Below are 22,930 nucleotides of genomic sequence, written 5' to 3'. Positions count from 1 at the left end.
TTAGTCCTATTCTTCTAATTCAATGTAAAACGCATTCAATTGTATTGTGACGAATGTTATGGATAGTAAGAGGACAACCAAAGACAATATAGATGGATTTATGAATTGCGTGACGTGAACATGGTTATGACAGCTGATAGACATCAATGGAAGAAGAAAACATACAGCGTCGGTCACAAACAATGGCACAAAGGCAAGGCAATGACGCTGACCATGGAAATTATCTTGGTTACGTATCTTACTATATTTCCGGTATATATTTAAACAAAAGCGCCGTTATCATTCAGTGATAATTATAATAAAATTAGAGAGACAAGTAGATAACAGAATCCATATTAATATTGGGCGAAAGTATGTTTGTCTATTAGTTTCAAATTGGTTTTTGATTGAACAGATGAATAAATAATATGAAAATAGATTCTATCACGAAGATAGATAGGATCTCTATTATATCAAAAGTAAACGAAGTAGCGGTTTAATATCAAGAATTATAAACTCAAGTGTGCATATATACATTGTTCTATTAGTTAATTTTCACGTCTAAATTAGCTGAACAGATTTAAAAATATGTTAGTGTGGTGTGGAGATACAGTAATTTGATAGTAATCATATAGATGTTTCATCATATTCTACCGTTTCCAGCGTTTCATTAGATAATACAAGCATTAAAAAATACATAAATAATCATTATATATCTAAAATCTTACATAGCATAAAATGAAGTCACTTCCTCTTAGATCTTTTAAACTATGCAACGGATTTTATTGCAGTATTTAGCAAGAGATTCAAGAGGAAGGTTTATATATATAAGACATGTAGACTTGTGCAAAGTGGGGGCGGCTAAATCAAAATCGACTTGAACTTCAAATTATTTATACTATAAGTATATATATAAATAGTTCATAAACATGAAATATAATTAATGTTTAAAATTACAACATTGATACCATTTTGAAATACATTACAAGCATTAATTTGTCATTAACGAATTCATTAACCGAGTAATAACTTTTTGAGAATCCATGAAAATAAACGTTTTTTTTGGCATTGAGAAAGACGTTAACATACATTGTATTACAAGAACGGTCATAGGCTACCGTTTATAACAAAAAAAGCAGACCAAGTCACGAGTTGTAGTTAGTATAATATGATTTTCAGAATAATATATTTTACAAGGTATACACAACACTTAACGTGACTCACAACATTCATTGTTTTGCCGTGTTAATTCATTTCAGGTTATTTACCCAGTAGCGTGGCGTGATTCGGTCCAGTGTGAATTTGAATGATTGTAAAATAGAAAATAAGGTCAACATTTGTATTAAGTTTAACCTCGCGACGAAAAATAAGGAGTGTTATAAAATTTATTTGTCTGCGGCGGAGGAGGCATGCTCCTAAACTGTAATAGCTGAATTGTCGTTCGTCTGTCTATTTTCAAGACTAAACGGCTGAACGGATCGTTATAAAGTTTGATATAAAATATAGATTGTAATACGAGGACAGACACAAGGACGGGAGTGAAATAAGGTTTTGTGAAATTAAGGAGTTTGTGCAGACGAAGTTGTAGATAACAGATAAACCCATCTGTTGAATTGACGACTGATTCAAAATACCATTTTTATTATCAACAGAGGTAGCTAGTCGAACCGAATGAAAGAGAAATCGATTTGAAATCTTTACTTCTTACTACTATTATAAATGCAAAACTAACACTGTCTAAAAGAATAGAGAGAGGGGTTGGAAGGGGAGACGAACGGTTGTATGGAAATATAGTCACAATTAAAGATTTTTAAAATAACCATTAACAGGGTAAAATAAAATAGGAGATGAAAGTTTATACAGAAAAACGTAATTTTGGAAGCTGATACGATGAAACTTTTTTCTTTGGCTTTTGTTAAACAAATATTTTATGCTATCCAAGGTGCATAATTCCACGCGGACGAAGTAGCGGGCATAGCTGGTAGGTACATAACTAACAAATACTTCTTCGAATTCCTAAGTAACTTTTGACTTCGACTTTGAACTTGCCTGACTGCTTGTTCTTGTCATCCGTTGTACTTATTATACTGAAAATTAAATACTGGAATTTTCAGTAATTTAGATAGGTATATGAAAAAACTTTTTATCTGACGTTTTTGTGATCACACAACCAAATACTAAGGCGACGTTAATAATGGAGGTAAATTGAGTATTCGCAGCGGCCTTCCTCATACTACGACCTTCACACCGTGTTTCAGATATGCTTCCGGCAAAGTCAACTGTTGTATACATTGCTTGGTTTAATTTATTCAACTATTCATTTACATATTTATCGTAATGAAGAAGGTAACCCAGATTGGCATAAACTTAAGTCTTCCTCGTGTTGACAACGATGGTAATACTTCATTAGATATACTTATCTGTGGGTTGAAACAAACTTTATGTAGTTGATATACTCGTAAATAGGTGCTGCTTGTAGCGGCTTGTTATGAGGTTGTATTACGACAACCTCGTCACAAACAAACAGTCAAACACACTTTCGCATTTACGGTGAATAGTTAAGTACAGTATGATAACTCTCTCTCCTCTCTCAGTGCCAACATAAGTATTCTCAAGTATGTAGTGTGTTGTGTAATAATTACAACTTTATTAATGATCATAATATTCAGTTTATCTACTGTTACTTTATTTAACTTTAAATTTGGATTACAATATATTTTAAACCATTCAATAAAAAAGAATCGTGCTAAATGGAGCACTTATTTAAAAAGTGTTTGTGGATATTTATTCTATTATTTGGATTACCTACGTTTGAAGTCATCGTCAATGCCAAACTTTACTTTAGAATGTATCGTATGAAAACTTATTGACCAAGTCAATCAATTTGGATAAATAAACACACAAAACATGTTAAATTATATACGTTTTATTCACTTGTATATCGGCACAATACTATAACGGGCGCAAACTGTCCCTGTGTACAGTGTGTACAGAATCAATGAGAGCAAAATTCACATAATCGCTTTTGTTTGATATCCTACCAGAAACATAAACGAAATTGTGAAAATCACACGAACGATGCCGATGCATGATACAGTTCCTATCTGTCCACTGTCGAGTGCATATAGGAATCAATCGACTAAATATTATCGATTTGATCAAACACGACGCGTTGATAACAATCAGATTTTCGAAAGAATGACGCGTGTTACGAAAGTCAATGCGTTGAAACATCTAAAATCTACACACAGTGTCTACTGTAATGGTTATTATACTCTTAAACAAAATTTTGCGATGAGATGAGACAATGCTTAATAATGTATCTGTGAGGAACCAAACTAATATATCTGAGAATTTATACCTGTTGTTGCCTTATTTCTGCTTGTTACTTCATCACGAGAAATCGGCAACAATGATGTTTGTGTTGATAAACCTAACTTAATTAAATAAGATGTTTTCTCAGAATCGCTTTAACCAATGACGAAACAGTTTGACATGCCAATTGCATCCATAGTTCTGTAGAACAAGAGGTGTTTGTTTATTGACTGACCATGGACAAAATGTCGAGCAATGATATATAGGACAAAGAATATAAAGTTTAATTATTACAGATAATAGTACTGCAATTGTGACCATTCATCACATTAACTTAATCCGCAAATTTTTGTTATAATAATCATTCAATAGTTATCATTGTTTGGTGATTTTCACTCTTTATAACAAGTTCATCACCCCATCAAAGGGAGATATAAATATCTATACATACATATAAAGAAAATTGGAATGTCTGTTTGTAATATTGAATAACCGTTTTTTACTACATGCTTATGAATATAAATACGGTACATACACCAAAATAACATTTTATACAATTTTGTCTGTCTGTCTGTTTGTTCAGGCTAATCTCTTAAATGGCTGGACTGATTTGACGGGACTTTTTTTGCCAGGTAGCTAATGTAATAAGGAGTAACTTAGGCTACTTTTATTTTAGAAAATATAATAATAACAAAACAATAATACTAATAATAATCTCAGGACATTTCACAAAGCGCCATCTAGACCCAAGATAAGCAAGCGAAACCTTGTGTTATGGGTAGGTACTAGGTAACTGATACAAATACATAGTATAGGTGTTTTCTATGTATAATATATGTATGTATTTACAATATTTTCGGAAATATTATACATAGAAAACACCTAGATCGATACAAACAATCATACTCATGAATACAAATGTTTGTGCCGTGCTAGGATTCAAACCCGCGACCGGGTTAAGTAAGGCGGTGTGCTAAAACGCTGGACCACCGAGGTCGTTTAGGCTATAGTTATAATTTTTAATGAGGTAGACTGTCGCCTTGTTTGCTAGTCACGTCACATAAAAAAATTACACTGTAAACGGCACAGCCGGCGTCTGTATCAAGGCAATAACGACAATCGTCACACCCCACTGCCCGTCCTCTTTTACTTTCATCACAAACTTTTGTAATATCGAACAAAGTATTACAAACCTTAATTCAATATGTTTTGGTTATTTTCTGATTGCGGAATCGACAGAGGCGCTAAAACGTGAATGCAAATGACAAACCCGTTCGAAACGAAACATCATTGCGAATAATATACATCTCCAATATTATATACTTTTAAAGTATCTTCAGATATAGTATTCCATACAAACTTACCTTCCGTTGATAGCGGATTCATCTATGAACTACTACACATATATCGAGCATCCTGACTAATATAATTACAGAATATGGAAGCATGAAATCTTAGTCCACCGGAATAGCAACGCATGAGTGATGTCTCGGACATCTCATGACTTCGTCCGTAATGCTGTTGACATAAAAGCGACGCTTACCATTCCAATTTCATAAAAAAAATGTTTTCACGGCTTAATCGTCTTAAAATTTGACATATATGTAGGACTAGTTGTTCCCGCGACTTCGCCCGCGTGGAAATTAACTTTATTTTTCTAAAATAAAAGTAGCCTAAGTTACTCCTTATTACAGCAGCTACCTGGCAAAAGAAGTCCCGTCAAAATCGGTCCAGCCATTTCAGAGATTAGCCGGAACAAACGGACAGACAGACAAAAATTGTAAAAAATTATATTTTGGTGTATGTACCGTATTTATATTCATGTGCACGTAGTAAAAAACGGTTATTTCAATATTACAAACAGACACTCCAATTTTATTTATATGTATAGATATAGAAAGTAGTTAAACGATGAATGTAGCTGGACTGTGAGCAAGATTATACAATATATAATATGTAATAGCATAAGGAAAGTAAGTTTAGATATGACGGCCGATAGGGATCAGTGTAAAAGACAATACGCCGCTCAAAAGGAATCTCATTTGGATCGGTGTATTAAGTTTTTGTATAGGTAAATTGCACCTATACCCACCTAATCCGTCTACCACCGAATCCGTCTGTATATTTGCGATAATTCCAAAAACTACTGATCAGAATTTCATGAGGTTTTAAACCAACGACAACATAATACCTGAGCGAAGTTTAGTTGTATAATTCGTTAGTCTTTATATGTAAATTTGTTGAAATACTCGTGCCGAGCCGGGGCCCGTCGCTAGTATACGCTAAATGATACTAACATATTGTTATTATAGTTGGAAATAGGTGAGTAATCCAAAGCAAATTCAATAGGTGGGGCAAATGTCTGGCATTCATATCACATTGCATGTCGGTTGCTCGGATTTACTCAGGGTTGCCAAGTTTAAAAAATATAGTAGGTAGGTATTTATTTATAATATATTTTTAAATAGGTATATATTATAATTATTATACTACTTCATTTCATTTCCTAAATCAAATGTTTTTTATTTAATTATTTATGTTTATGCTGGAACCACAAAAATATAAATTAGGATATTTTCGCCTCTTTCCATTAAAATATAGCAACAGTAATACTGCCTACATAATAACTGCGGAGAACAATACATATATATATATACATAACGATAGCGAAAATGTAAGGAAAGTTTGCCTAAAAACACAGTTTAATAAAAAAAATATTACTTAATACTAATTAAACAACGGGAGTTGGGGAGCTCTTAATATTAATCGAACTTCCATTTTATAATATAACTACTACTTTACACACGCAGATTTAAAACTTAAAGAAATTATAAAAGTCGGCAACCCTATCCCTACACAACATATGTATTTGGGAAATTCATAAATCTACTTGTACTGTATCTAATTACAGAACTTATAATATACTGACATCTGTCCCGACATCGTTCGCAAACTATATCATCAAAATCAACCTTTGAAAAGGTGATTTTTTGGTAACTATAATCAAAAGGTTTACTTAATGTTTAATGATAACAAAGTATTAAATATTTCAAACCTCAAAAGAAGTACCTAAATAAACAGTCTGTTCTAATAAACGTTGCTTTGGATACCTTCAATATGATGTGATTTATCTGTACTTCAATATAAATTAATATAATAATATTTATAAAGATATTATTTAGATAAGGCATTGTAAGACAAATATATAAAAAAATTGTTACTAGATATTTCACACAAGTATAGCTTCACCCCTACTCTCAAAGCGAAGTCCAACTTTTAAACAAATATAGACTATAACCACATTTAATATTAAGTAGCCGCTGGTCAGTGACGCACAAATAAAAGAACAGAAAAATGTCAGGAAAAACATTATCAATTCTAGAAATAGCTTTGTAAACTTTGGAAATTAATTTAAAAATAAAAATAAATATAATACATATTTTTCCTTATCGCATCATAGACAAGTATCTACAAGTAGGTAGGTGTTTTGATAATTTGCATAAAGCGTAAAACCGGCAATATAAAATGATGACCTTATGAAATTTAAAATAAGTATTTACTATCGGAATTTGATAATACCCAATGATAATCTTACCTGTTTAGATTTCTAATATTTCTCTAACTTATTAATTTAATTGACTCATCTAATTCTAAAATGGACGAAACAGAAAAACATTGCCTTCATCAATCAGGATTGTGTATAACTTATATTTCATTAACAACACTACAATCATTTCAGCCGATAGTATCAAGTTAGAGAAAGGGACAAGAACTCGGATCTGCATCTATGTGGAATTTACATGACAATTATTTTAATGATAATTTTGAATTATTCATTATATGTATATTATAGCGTGCCCGCTAATGCAGATTTCAGTGACTACAACGCCATCCAGTATGAGAGAAATAGCCACCATTAGCCATTTTGAATTAATTAATATGATTTATACTTATAAACTTCAAGTAAATACATAAATAGTAAAGATTAAATCTAATTATAATTATGATATAAAATGATCTAGAATTTTGATATAATCATGTTTATTTTTTTGTACCAAATATAAGTTCTGATTTGACCATAACAGTCCTACCTTCCTACTGACTTACTGAAATAGAACCACCATATTGTGTTGACAGTTCGGTTTAAAAGCTCTGAGTCAAAAGTACTTACATATAAGTGAAAGAAGAAATTAATAGTTTTTGTGTACCGTTGCTGATGCCGCTCTGTAACATATTATTGTAAACATAGAGAGCGGGTATTGTTATAAGAGTAAGTAAAGTCTGGAATCACTACACCGATTTATAACATTATTTTACTGTATTAAACGTATGTTAGTTCACAGTATCATTATTTTATTAATATACGGTATATTGGACATAATATGCCCGGATTGTTATGATATTTAATGTTTTTGTATGTACAAAACTCATAAAGTTATACCTCCCGGACAAAGCTGCAGATCACCGATGTAACATATGTTTATTCTAGCGTTATACAGATTTTTAAACGGTATCACTACATTTAAAATCAACAATCAAACAGTATTGAACCTGTGCTGGTATTATGACAAAGGAATTGGAGCGAATGGTCATTATTCGAACGCAATATGGAGTCGTTTTTACAACCCACTGACCTGATTCAGGTGTGAATCAACAACATGACAATGACTGTCGTTGAACACTTATTTACCTAGGGTACAAATAGTAATAAATAAAAGTATAAAAGCCTAGCTGTTAACTGTTATATCATCTGTTTCATTAAAAGACAGCCGTTATCGTGATATGATCTATCAATACTTTAAATTTTAATATATGAATCCTTTGTCTTACGTACGCGCTAATCTCAGAAATGCTTTAACAATTTAATATTTGGGTGGGGTTTTCATTAACGTAGTTGAAGCTTTTTAATTGCAATCAATTCACTTGTTCTAATCGGTTCACAAACATAAAAGTTATAAAATATTGTTATTCTAAATACGAACAGTACAAAGCCGAGGCCTGCGCTAATTCATTTAGGTAATTGTAATGGCAAACAAGCAAACAGCGCACCAATCATGGTATGAAGAGCGGAAATCATTACTTATATACATGAACAACACTATAGACCACTACGTAATCTTTAATACCGCTCATGCATTTCCTTTCCAGAGAACTAAGATGACATAGCTCTTATCTTGTAATTAGGTACACCCTAATCTCACCCTATATCAGTAACATATATCACAAAGCAAGCTGCGGGGGTGAAATAATTTTGACTGAGGCACCTATGCAGACGAGTTTTTACACTGTACGTCTGGTTAAGATAGTTAATAAATAAAACTGTACACAGTAAATTAAAATAATTCCCTGATATAAAATAATATTGCTTAACGAATAAGTATAATAAATAATAATACAAAGTGCCGTTAAGCATCACAACACCAGAGTCGATGATATTTAATTTTGCAACGATTTTACAAGTCAAGGAAAACGTGTACATAATTTCCTTCTGTGTGTGTATAGATCCTATGTAGTATTAGCGATAACTTAGAATGAATGAATTCAACCTATTGAGAAAAACTATATTTAATTCTACTGATATGTCCCAGACATCTAACAAAATAGAACTTTCGACTTGTGATATCTCTAAATGAGGGTACTGAACCTAGTCACGATGCCCTTACAATTACAATTTTAATATGTTATCTTTTAAAAGCTATACCAATAATGCTATTATAAAGAGAGAGAAAGGATTTTGTTACAAGAAATTTTGATTGTTCCAAACGTACATCCTTCTAGACTGACATAGGGCATATATTATTGTTATAAATAAAGTATACAAGCTGCGGGTGACGCCGGGACGAGTCACTAGTCCATAAGGACCGCGTTCTTGTCGGTGAAACTCTGACTGTTTTCCACGAATTTCCATCAATCTCTTTTATCAATACGACACGACTCCCAACTTTTTTACAAGTTAAGGTATAAAAAACCAAAACACTTTTAACCTTTCAAAGAAAATAATTATGTAATCAATATTGCTGAGCATAGTAAAATAAAAATACTACAACATTAACCTAGACCTAAAGTTTAAAGTGCATACATAAGCGTTTACATAGGTATAGAAACATTTATGTTTGTTATTACACGTGAGTATGACTCACCGAGTAGGTAAATCGAATATCTTGCTAGTCCATGAATACAGAAGCAAGTAATATGTTTATAAAGGCAGGCGTACACGTATGAGTAAATGCTAACAGTAATTTATCGTCCGTCAAAATTATAATATGCATTATAAAGGTAAATTGTCTGTCTCGCCTATTTCAGCTTCAAGCTTTTGTAATCTCTGTTTCTGTTGTTACTTACTTTGTACAGTTGAATGGGATATGTTAGTTAAATTACAGCTGACGGAGACATTTGGTAATTCACTTTCCAACAGATCGTCGACTATAATAGTCACATACGGTTCCTAGTATATATCCTCTACTTAATTGTCGAGAATACGTAATTAATGAGAATACGTTAACGAAACATTGTATTTTAATAAGTTGTCTTAAGATAGCTCTAGCAGCACGTATTTTATCGATTGCATTATATACTGCTAGTATCGTAGAAGGACTTGTTTTAAAAACAAAAAAGGTTACGGAGACACATACATTTATATACATAGTTCACACGAACTATAGAAGCATGAAGGAAATCACATAACGATCCGTAATATTGTTTATGTGCACTGACGCTTGTTCTTATGGATGATAATGGAATGGTTCATCCGCCTGCGCTAATGGTTTAAGCTGGCGGGGCATCAGTGGAGGATGATAAAATGAGTATAAGCTCAGGTCAGTTAGACCAACGTGGTAAATTTACCATGAATTTATCACGATGATTTCTAGGAGGGTTCATGAGGTTATTAGACCACATTACTAACAATCCTCCTTTCCAGTTATATACTTAAGCCAATTCGCCTTTCCAGTTACATACAAAATTTCTTTTAAATATAAATATAACATAAGGTTAAACCAGAGGCCCACCACAGCTATATATATTTATCCAGTTAAACTTAGTCACAGCTTCAGTCTAAAATTATATCGCCAGAATAATATACAATCTAGTTTGCGCACGCAGTTAAAGCAAGAATGAAGGCTAAATGGACGCCTTTAAAACTATATTTTAGTTTTAGTGTTTATACTAAAAAAAATTGTAGTTATTCATCTAAACAAAACTGATAAGAAAATTGTCAGCAGACTTTAGAAATCTATCAGATTTCAGATCAATCAATCAATCAAGTGATGTGTTCACCATAACGGCGATAATTGACAATGCTTCTGACTCCCCCCATCTGGAATAAGAGCCGTGACGGTATATAGTACATATTATCAACGAGTAACTTTAGAGATACCTACAATAAATACACACTTGCGAGACTAGAGCAAGTCGTTAGTATATGAATAAGAACAAAATAAACTCCAAGTGTAACCTGAGCGCAGGTAATGATTCATTGAATAATTGCGATATGGCCTGAATGCAAAACGTTATCTCTATGGAATTCTCAGTACATCGCTTGTCTATAATATCCGCACTCAGCATGAGCAGACTAGCGGTTTAATACTTAGATATGGATGAAGTATAATAAAATGTGATAAAACGAAACGACACAAAAAATATTGAAATACTTAGGTAATATTACCGAAAATTTGGAGGTCACAAATTCGAATTGATCTGTCGACGTTATCTAAAATGCTATTTTTTCTCATTTCGCTGACCTACTGCCGTTGTTCGAATTGATATAAGTAATTTGTTATTATATGTGTTTGTCAGTCTGAAATTTAAGATGTCACCAAAATATATATTTATATTCCAGATTCGATCACATATAAGCTTGTAAGGTAGTAAACTATTAGGCCACGGTCATGGCGCTCTCGATCAATAAACATACATATTAAATTGGCTTAGTTGGAGTGTCATAATCGGATATATCAGCCTGATTAATCGGTTGCCGAGTCATGTCATTCGTTAATGCTTTAAGGATACTTTTTTAGTTATGACTTAAGAGTGTGAGTGTTTACGTATAAATACACAAATGCTTGCATCGTTCGACTATCCAAAGTAAGGCAGTGTGTTAAACAGCTAGACTACCGGGCCCGTCAAATTATTGAAACCTTATTGGGCTAGGACATTTTACGCGTTCATAACCAGATTTGTCTGGTTGAGTCTACTGCAAACTAAGGTTATTATCGTAATTGGTAACACGTTCACGAAATTAAATTTGTGTTAAGACTAAAAACGTAGTGGCTTGAGTTTTTTCTATGTATAGGTACATAATTCTATGGTTATATTTATAAAAAAATCTATGTATGTATATATGTCAGATATATATGTATGTCAGATATCTAGTACACAACACAAGCTCTGCTTAGTTTGGGGCTAGCTGGCGCCGTGTGTATTGTCCAGAGTCGTTAGTATTATAGTAGAAAGAATAATACGTAGATGCATAAATATATAGAGTACTAAGATTACTGAGTACCTACATCTGTATCTGCAATGTAAGTGCATCAATAACATTTTGGCACGTGCACGTACAATTTCATACTAATCTGGTAATGTGATCGCGTAATAATATATAAGATAATAATAAAATTGATATCCATTTACCTATTTAATTCAACTTGATGTAGTATAACAGCCATAAACATAGGGCAAATATATCCCATGTATCATAAAATATCATATTATTTTCTAAAAATTTCAAGAAGGTCTATAATATAAGTAATATACAGAATACATTTTATCAGATTTGGTGTTATTTTCGGAATCTTTGCGGAAATCCATTTTATTACTTACTTAATGGATTTATATTGTTTAGAAGTCTATAGTGTTGACTGTCGACACTAGGCTTCCAAACTATAGTATATCCGTACTCTATTCAATGCCCCGTCCAGGGGCGATACACGTGTCGCAATATGGGTGTAGACTCAATAACAGGAATTTGATGACCAATAAGAAGTTCGTAATGCCTCCAGTAGCGACAGTAAGGTTACTGCACTGAAAATGCTCATGCGAAATTAAACAATATAATAAAAATTCATTAAGTAAATAATAAGATACAGGACTTATAATTTGGTGACGATTCACAAACGAAACACACAGATGTAATAGACAGAGACAGGTAGAAGGAAATTCTTGTAATTGTGACTAATGTACCACTTCAGGGCAATCTCCACTGGGTCATCTTGTAATCCATCGTTGTTGTTTCTAAATGAATCCGCCACAATGGTCAAGTGAACAGCCGGTCCACTCTAGACAAATTCAAACTCAATGCGAGTGGATTGCGTCGTTTTATCTTTTTTATACTTTTGAATAAAATTTGTATAGAAAGAACTAATTGATATTGTCATTCGGTTTAATCTGGATTACGTTTCACTAGCACAGCACAAAAATTGAGTGGATTGAAATCGATATGGAGATAAAACTACAGAGCAGACCCTCTGAGCATTGATTAAACAGAGACAAATACCAAAATTACAATAGAGTAACAACAAACAAAATCATTAAGAACTATCATGACTAACAATATACATACATGTCATATGTATGGCCTCGGTGGTATATGGGTTCAGCACAGCGCTTTACTCCCGATGATTGCGGGTTTGGTACAAACATTTTTATTCATGAGTATGATTGTTTATATTGGTCTAGGTGTTGCCTATGTACATATTTACAAAAATGTATGTAGTTAATAAGTTATTGTTACAATATCCGTAGTATATTCAGAAGGTGAGATTCATTCATATCGGTATATGCCTGACCTGATGGCCTGAAATATTGGTATTTCAAAAACATGATGGCGGGAATAGCCCACATGGTGATTAACATAATGTCAAGGAAAACATTGTTTACGAAGACAAATTTTGTATTTTTGCAGATCACGATTTTCCTCAAAGGGGATTTAGAATAACGCTATACATCAGCAGGTTTAATAGTGAAACCAATTCTGATCGATCCAAATTGACATGTGGCATTTTAAAACCACTTTTTAATCGCATACTATCAATGGATTAGTTTCATATATCGTGATCACTGAATGAATTAACAGACAATAAGTTCATTTAGTTACAATATACATTAAATTATATGTACTTAAATCATTGTTACTTCTGCACGTTGGAATTTGTGTTTGTCTATACACAATATCAGTATAGACAAACATTTGTTTTAATAATATTATTAGAAAGTAATAATGACAACCCTATTACTAATTATAATGTTAATACAATTTCAAAACATTTCTATTTGTTATTTACGTACACTGATTATTAAATATGTTATCAGTATTTAACGGAACCTAATTGTCAAAAGCGGTGATTAACCGGTCGACTGAACGTTGTACTAATTATGAACAGAGCACAACACAGATTGCTGTACTAATGACCCAATGGAACGTTTAGAATGCCTGTTCACTCACCCGGGTTGACTGTACCCAAAACCACCTGAATTCTTCACGCTCCAACAGAAAACCATTCTGACTTCAATGCAACTCGATTAAACTAGACCTTATTACATTGACATAAAATAACAATTATCTGCGAAATCTAGTGCGTATAATTGCATACCTGATCAAACTACTTTAGACTTTATGGAGAATTACTTAAGATTCATTGTACCTACCTATTTTAGTACCGTGTGAATAGCAATCTTTTGCACATAGCAATCTCATACTAATAATATATATGGTATTTGTATAATACTCATATTGTTACTTTAGAAAAATAATAACTATGATAAATGTCTTTGGCCATAAAAGGCTTCAAAAACATTTTGATTTGTCATTCATTTTTCTTCTTTCTCTTTTGATTTGATCTTTTGATTCATGAAGTCATTTCACACGAAATATCATAGTTATTTTTTAGGTTAATTAAACTGATTGTTTCAGATTAATTAAACTGATTGAAAATGATAATTTTGACATGTACTAATTAATTAAAAATATTTGATATACATAATCACAAACAAGCGTCCAACCAATCAATATGTTTTATGCATTATAGCAAATCTATTCGTGTTTCATACAAAATATTAAAACAAATTTGTGGAACCAAATATACTCTTCAGTATCTTACGTTTGATTTAGCTTCAAATCAGAGAGTTCACTTCAGAATGGCGTTTGACATTTTGTAAATTACGAGTATTACATAGTTGCCTTTTGTCAAAAAAACTTCTAGATGCAATATAAATCACGTAGTGTATGTACAACAGTATGTAAACATACACTTAGCACTGATAACATAATGGTCATTATATTAGTGTCACACAGACCTTTGTTGACATTATGTTTAAAGCAGTTGCACTAATGAATAGTTATACGAACAAAGTACATTGTGTTTAAGTATTGTTTGATTGCAAACAAAAATTGTAGCAACTCAATTTTTCCACATAAATATAACACACAAGCACAATCCTTTGTCATTTATCTTTATTACCCACTACTATTATAAGAGGAGAGAGTACGAATATCGTGACTTTGAATAGTTTTTTCTTATGAATGATAATGTAATGTTGCACCGTCCTATGTTTATTGTATTGGTAGGGCACCAGTGGAGGATGATAGGATGAGCATGAAGTCAGGCCAGTTAAGCCCATTGTGGCAAATTTATCAGGAATATACAGCGATCGTTTCCAGGGGACCCGTAAACCATCGCTGTATATGACATTGTATATTGCTAGTGAGGCCGCTAATGCCTATTACTCACTAATTTCCCCACCTAACCACACATTGTGGAGTACAAGACGATCTCTGGATACAGTACTGAACCGTTATTTCATAAAAATCTTTCACGGAGCAAGCTGTTTAGTGGCGAAACAGTTGGGTTTGAGGTACGTAGAAGACTTTTTAGATAGTCTACCTCGATAAGTTTCTGTAGATCAAGTCACTTACAGCGGGCCGCAGATATATAAAGTACGGCCCGTACATTTGACAACCCTGCATTAGTTTACTTAAAGCAGCTATAAAAGGAATACAAACATGACATGTTATATTATATTTGTAATAATAAAGAAATTCGTGATGATATAATAAACTTCTGTTACCGAGCCACAATAACGGAACTAAACTGGCGAACAATAGTGTAAGAAACCACGCAAGTGTGAGACGGACTGGCGCGCGCTCTGGTAATACATATATGAAACAATAATAAATTAACTTTTTTAGACAACGGCCTTAAGATTAATATAAGACCTCTATGTATTTTTTTTTTTACTTTTATATACTTATAGGCAAAAAAAATATATACTAACGCTAAAAAATATATGTATTTGTCAATATATTATAATAAATTATTCATAATCTTTCAAAAGTACTACACGGTAGTCTTTATTTCAAACAAAATCTTGAAAATGTAAACTTGGTAATTATTTGTAAAGATTTATTTATAGAGTAGCAAGCAATTTTATCGTCCATTCTTTTTAGACGGTAGAATAAAAACAATGACAATACAAAATTGCTTACATTGAGTTATTTAAATCAAGATTAATTATCTCTCTCAATAGAAATTATTACACATCTGTTATGTTACATAAAACTTGGCTTGAGATAAAATACTACGCATCTAATTAAATTCTTAGAACAGATTACATTAAAGTATATTTAATTGATGATTAAGATATCATGGAAGCCTAAAAATTCTAAAACAATAGAATGACGAAAGATGTTAAAAAAGTTAACAAATAAGTTTATTGAATGGCGTTCGCAAAACATTTGGCAGTGCGACCGAGTTTCTTGTGCTATTGGGAAAGCGGTGAAAAAAAAAGTGAAAGTGCGCGAACAAGACAAGTAATCACTATCATACGCGACCAACAAGGATATAAAACACAAACCGATAAGATTCTAACAAAGTATCGATATGTTTGTTATAAAATCGTAAAATGAAATGCAACGCGCAGTTTGGTTACGCATTATAAACAATAATACTAAATATAGTTACTGACATTTATGTTAAAGTGGAAATAAACTGACTTACAGTCTATTCAATATTATCATTGATAATGTTATCAGTTAACATTATTAGGAGCTCCAAGTAAACTGCTGTCATAATTATCTTACAAAGTAAAGCAAAGATTACCTATAACCATACCTACAAGCTCTCAACAAAACAATAAAAATGTTATTTATGATAAAAATCTTTTTTTCAAACTTGTCTATGCTGCAAATTACATTTGCAGATTCACCAGACAAAAATGGGGGCGACAGCAGACAGCACTCTAAATCCATGGCAAGACCTAAAGTAACTCTACAGCGTAACACCTAGCTAACTTAAACAACATTAATCTGAAGGTAAAACTACCAGAGATTGCAATATGCACTGTAAAGATTATTCTTTCACTACCTTTTGTATAGAATGAGACATGGTATCAATCAGAAAATATGATTGTAGGAATGTGAATAGTGTAGAATAAATAATATTCATATTTTATATAAAATTTTGCTTCACTTATATTCATAAATAGGATCGCTGTGCATAAAGCAATAAAAATAACAGACTATTTGGTAATTTTAGATAAAGAATAATAACAACCAGGAATTAGAACCCAGACCAATTACATTTGAGATATATTAAATAGGGTGCTGATAATGTATTCAAATATTTATTAGTAATAAGATGGCCTGTTATCTATCATTGAAGTATTGAAAATATAAATAAGCATGTAAACATGGAAGCAAAGATTTAGACATAATAAACAAGCAATAACAAAGTTATTTTTATTGCTATTAGTAAACAGTCAGAGGTTGACTTTACACAATTACCTATATGCATATAATAATTAAACACAACAAACAATTCTATGGCTTTACATGCTATGTTTCAGTGTGAAGAGATATAGCAATATGGAAGCATAATACCCTCACCCTATTCATCTAATATATATATATATATATATTTTATATATAAATTATAGTAAAATATATTATATGGAATAGATAGCAGTATAAATAGTAGCAAGTAAGAGAATTGAGTCGACACTCGGCATATGGCTATAAATTTTAGAATTGTTATATGTTATAAAACACAATATTATGCACTAGTAATTAATTAAATTTTAATTTTAAATAATTACTAATGAATTCAGAAAACTCTGAATTTACCCTAATTAAATTTCACAGTGTGTTGAACTTTGTGAGTTGTGTATATTAAAACTTAGTATATATAGTATATATATAGTATAGACTTAAAAATCTCCATGGTTTCCCAGTTTACTTTCCTCATAACAATCTTTTGGTCTTTATAATATTACTAGATTTTTTTATACCACAGTTGTGGCAAAGAAGCATCTGATGTTAATGGTTACCACAGGTAAAAAATAACTAAAAACACCTGGAGTATAATTTGTGGATAATCAACCCTTAGGAAGACTTAATATACCCTTCTTAGATATCATACACTTTCTCTCTAGGGAAGATTTAAGACATGTCAACAGTTGATACATGATAAATAATGACACATAAAAATTACTTCTTTGTCTATTACTGATGTGTATTTATAAAATTGGTATTAGTATTTATGACGCAAATGTGTGGGTTGTGTTATTAGAATTGTATGAATTTACGAATGAATAGTAAATATGGTAGTGTCCTTGACTACACTACATCAAATTTAATATTTTTCCATCTCTGTTATTTCCAAATAAACAAAAATGTTTAAATGTACAAGGATTCCAATGCACTTCTAGATGTATAATATATACGTATTAAATACATAAATTTACAATGCATTTGCATGATTTGTAAGTAAGTATAAACCACTTGCACACATTAAAAAGGAATGACGTAAGTTCATACAATTAAACTAGTAACAAATTCTAGATTTTTAGTTTAATTCTAGGCTATTACATGAAACTACGCGCATGTCTAATAAACAGTACATAAAATGAGTAATATAATTAAAGAAATTCAATAGAAACTGTCTTAATCATTCCAATATGGACCAACAAAGAAGCACCTAATCTACACAAGAAAATAAATATTAAGGAATGTTATATCCGCATAACCTAATATAAAGACAAAGAAATAACAGTAAGACAGTGAGTTTTACAACAAAAAAATGTTCTAAATGTGCCACAAAGGAAATTGCGATAGAAAATTGTTTTGACATACCTTTGGTTTATAAAACCATTTTCTGAGAGACTCCATCGGACCACTTTTGTATAACAGCCGCATGTGAAACAATTATAGCACGACCACAAACATGATAAAACTGCAATAGCACCAAAAAATCACTATTTAGACTGGAACAGAACAATATTTTCGCCAATATTTACGTCAAATAACACACACGGCGGACATGTTTGCATTCCACGATTCGCATTCACGGTGAACTGATTGATATAGAACGACAAAGTGAATGATTGTCTTAAACGAATGACTCGGTTGAATGAAATCAAAGACAAGGAACGATGCAACTGAATGATATGTGAATAGAATTTGACATCATTAAATTCGATTTGAATGTAACTAAGTTGATTATGACTGAAGTCAGAAAATTGTAAATAATTGGTAAGTGTGTGTTTGTGTATGACTGCGCTAAGCGTAAAGACTAGATTAAGTAATAGTGACGTAAACGTTGAAATAAACGTAAAATAACATAATATACGTAAAATAACTTTAGAAAAATTATGTAATTATAAATATATCGATTCTATTCAATACAAAAATTCTCATCAATTGATCTCATGAACTATAATGAAACGATTCAATCGATAATCGTTATCCATTGAGTAGAGGTAATTACTTAGTTTAGTTCCTATTTTATTAGAATGTCTTCTATAGAAACCACTTCCTCTCAATTATAAGGGACGAGGCCACAAACTATATATCCTTATATATGACATTATTCATGACGAGTGTACACTGCAGAAAGAAAACAAGTCGACGTTATAGAAGGCAGATATTTGTAACTACAGAGGGCGCCAGCGTACTATAGTCTAACAAAGTAAACTGGCATTTCTAATTTAGTCTATGATAGTAGCAGGAGTTTACTTGGAAACACGGCTGTTGTGATTTTTATTATAAATAATTATATTTAATCGAATTAGTTGTTATTTTGCGGTAGTTATATAAATATTATAATAATTATATTTGTATCAGTATTGTGCAATAAGATTTCAGAAATTCAAATAAAGTTTTGAGAATGTATTCACCATAGTATTTCAAGAATAACATTGTTTTAATAAAACCTGTAAAATTTTGATCTTAATTAGTCTACTAGTTTTATTTTAGAGAAATAATGCTAACACATACACAGATACAGATGAACAAACTGTCTTAGAAAGTCTAGTACCTATCTGCGTAGATATGTTTAAAGAAAATCTACTAAAAAATAATAACATACATACATATATAGATTTTCTTTAAAACCACCCTTTACGGATCAGTACAGCGTGTAGATAAGGTATAATATCTATCTTACTTCTTACTGATAATAGGTACAAACGTGAAAGTTTGTGACAGTGGATGTATGAATAGTTACTTTCAAACTTTCGTGTTTAATATACATTATTTAAATTATTAACACGAATAATTTTATGGCAAATAAAGGTATTTTTTTCCGTAAAATATTTCACCAAAGAATAAGGTATCTTACGAAGCTCCAGGTGTCTACAAAATTGACTGTAGTTGAGGTAGCTCTTATATTGACCAAAAAAACGACCAATAGCCGAGAGGGTCAAAGAGCACATCGCAGCGGTTAAAAATCGACAACCACACAAATCAGCGATTGCCGATCATCTACTGAACGCTGGAACAAATCACTGGATTGAACTACATGCGCCTAAGGTCCTCTCTACTGATCGCCACTATTACCTACGAATGGTCCGGGAGGCGATTGAAATAAAAAACATCCCAATTTCAACAGAGGGTGGCTAAAACTTATCATCTAAGTGGAATTCAGTCATAAATAAATTCAAGCAAAGTTCAGTAGCATCAATAGTCAATAAGTGCACAGATACCGTGAGTGCTGTGTGTCGCGAACTTTCGTTATATAATCTAGTGACGGTAGATGAAGAAAAAACTGCTGTCACCTATCTACATTGACATCGCTGTTACTCCAGTCAGCTCGTGACCACGGCTAGTGCAACCTAGTCGAAACGTCGAGAGAGAATGGATGAATGTTTGTTAAAACTACCGCGTGCCTACACTTGTAATATTTCTATTGTAATAAAACTTTACAAGAATATCTATAGCTTATAGGTCCATCAGTATAACACATCATAATTACATAGTATAAAACAAAGTCGTTGTCGCTGTCTGTCCCTATGTATGCTTAAATCTTTAAAACTACGCAACGGATTTTGAAGCGGGTTTTTTTATAGATAGAGTGATTCAATAGGAGGGTTTATATATAATACATGTACATTCGTACGAAGTCGGGGCGAGTATCTAGTAGGTTATAAATTTCACGCGGGCGCAACTAATCTAGACTTAATGCCTAAGTGAGAATTGTGATTATCTGTCACGAAGCTTCCTTTTCTACATTTTCAATCATTTTAATATTATAATTACCTACAGTAGCGTCACCGACTGTGTAATAAAATTTTAATATAAACCACATCTGTAATTTTTTTAAATCTTCTCTATCAGTAATCGAATTCTGGCCGTTATTGAATCTACACCCATATTGCGACACGTATTTCTCCTTTGTACGGGGCATCATCGAGCAATGCATACTGCTCGGATATAACTTAGAAACCAAGTGCTGACTATTTGCCAACCAGACTACAAATATAGTACCTATTTGCTGTACCAAAGTAGGTATATTTCTTTTCTTGGATTAATAATGCTCCGGCATGCGTTGGCGGTTCTTTAATGATAATAACGGAATTGTATATCTGCTTACCCCAATTGCTGCATCAGTAGATGAGGATAGGATAAGCATAGTTAGGTCGGTTAGCTCTTCGTGGCGAACACAGCAGAAATTGACAATGACGCTATCCAGGATGAACCGCGTGGAGGTTGAACTGATATACCGTACAATATATTGCTACCAATGGGTTCACTAGTCCTCATTACTAACAATCACATCCCATTCCTGTGTTGACATTTACGCAATCGAGGCACCAGTAGTAGACGACATGATGAGTATATAAAAGTTTTAGGCTAGTTAGCTATCCATCCTTGTCCATGGTGGTTATTTATACGAAGTAACAGACAGAGGAAAACAGCGACTTTGTTGTATATAGTTAGTAGGAATACCCATATATATAAGTACATATATAATATAATATAGTGTAGGCACTCAGATCAAATGCCTTGTTAGGACCGAAAATAATGACTGCATCTGAAATCTGACGCTCAAAGGTTGCTCAACGGTATTATTTTCATACCCAACATTATTATTTCCTTTCTTATAGTTTCCTTGGTTTGTAAGACTGTTTACGTGTTCTGTTATAAGTTTCTCTAGAGTAATACAGAAAATAATTCCTTTGAGAGTTGAATTAGAAAATATATTCTTTATTCAAATTAACTTAATGAATGCTTTTAAATTATGAAGCAAATAGTTAGGACTTTGGCAGTTGGTCTGTTTAAGTTACCTACAAAAATTGACACATTTACATATTATCTAATATTTTGAATGTTTGTATGTAGTGACAAAATCAGTGCACTATCATAAATATAAAGATATTCACACAAATACAAATATGTAACAAATTGAAACAGAGATGACACGACACGATGGTGACGTTATATTTATTTCTGAATCTTAAGATTTTGGTTTAGCAAACCAGAATCTTAAGATTTTTTAATAATAATTTCCTTCTCTAGGACCACTCCTCTTGTATGCGTTATAGTCCCCTAATAGGAGAGGGGGAGGGAGGGGTTGAAATTGTTAGTAAAGTAATGTCAGGTTGATCTCCACGCGATTCACCCTGGAAATTATCATGATAAGTTTATTTATTTCAGAATATTAAGATTCAGCTTATTGTCAAACTTTGGCGTTTTGTACATACTTATTATTAACATAGTCAAACAGATTCTAATATGGATAATTTACGAGAGGGTTAAACATCTTTATTTACCTTAAAATTATTCATGTTAATACCCGCTTAAGATTCTGGTTTACTAATAAAGAAAAAATTTCTAATTTTTCCCCCTTCCTCAATTAATATTTTGATCAATATAGTAAATTATGAACATCTGTAACTGTATTGAGCATTATGGAATTAAATAAATAATGAGTATGAGATTCAACAAGAATTAAAAACAGACTGCTTTCCAGAGGCAACCGTGTGAAGGTCGACCTGATATGGTACATAGTTATGCCAGTAATGGGGATCAGACCCCATTACTAATAATCCCCTGCTCCCACACAGGCGCCGAATATCTTAATCCGGCACTGATACCATCATAGTAACAAACTATTTTAATAACAGTACTTAGTATTATGCTTAGTATAACAGGACCCACCCACGCTGGAACAATTATATTTGTAAGTTATTAATTAGAGCGTCTTCTATCTTGTCTGTATATAAATTATACCCAATAGAATGATTAGAAGCTGTCCCCGCAGAGCGCTGTACGCGGCTATAAACTTAATTTGACACTGGATGAGACATAGTACTCTCGCCTACACATATCTACCTATCAAAAAGGATCAATAAATAAGTTAACCAAAAA

General features: G+C 32.2%; 1 protein-coding gene across 1 annotated transcript in view; it reads right to left on the bottom strand.

Annotated features, from left to right (window-relative positions):
• Positions 1–18,636, bottom strand: part of LOC131845522 (lateral signaling target protein 2 homolog) — a 40,401-nt gene extending 21,765 nt beyond the window's left edge. The window contains exon 1 of the mRNA XM_059194593.1: positions 18,416–18,636. Coding sequence (XP_059050576.1) covers positions 18,416–18,478 — 63 coding nt within the window. The 5' untranslated portion in view covers positions 18,479–18,636. The remainder of the gene's footprint in view (positions 1–18,415) is intronic.
• Between the last annotated feature and the right edge of the window lie 4,294 nt (positions 18,637–22,930).

The sequence above is a fragment of the Achroia grisella genome, unplaced genomic scaffold (genome assembly GCF_030625045.1).
Source record: "Achroia grisella isolate CSIRO2021 unplaced genomic scaffold, CSIRO_AGI_Agris_v1 utg474, whole genome shotgun sequence".
Lineage (NCBI taxonomy): Eukaryota > Metazoa > Arthropoda > Insecta > Lepidoptera > Pyralidae > Achroia > Achroia grisella.
This window is presented reverse-complemented; position numbering and strand designations above follow the sequence as displayed.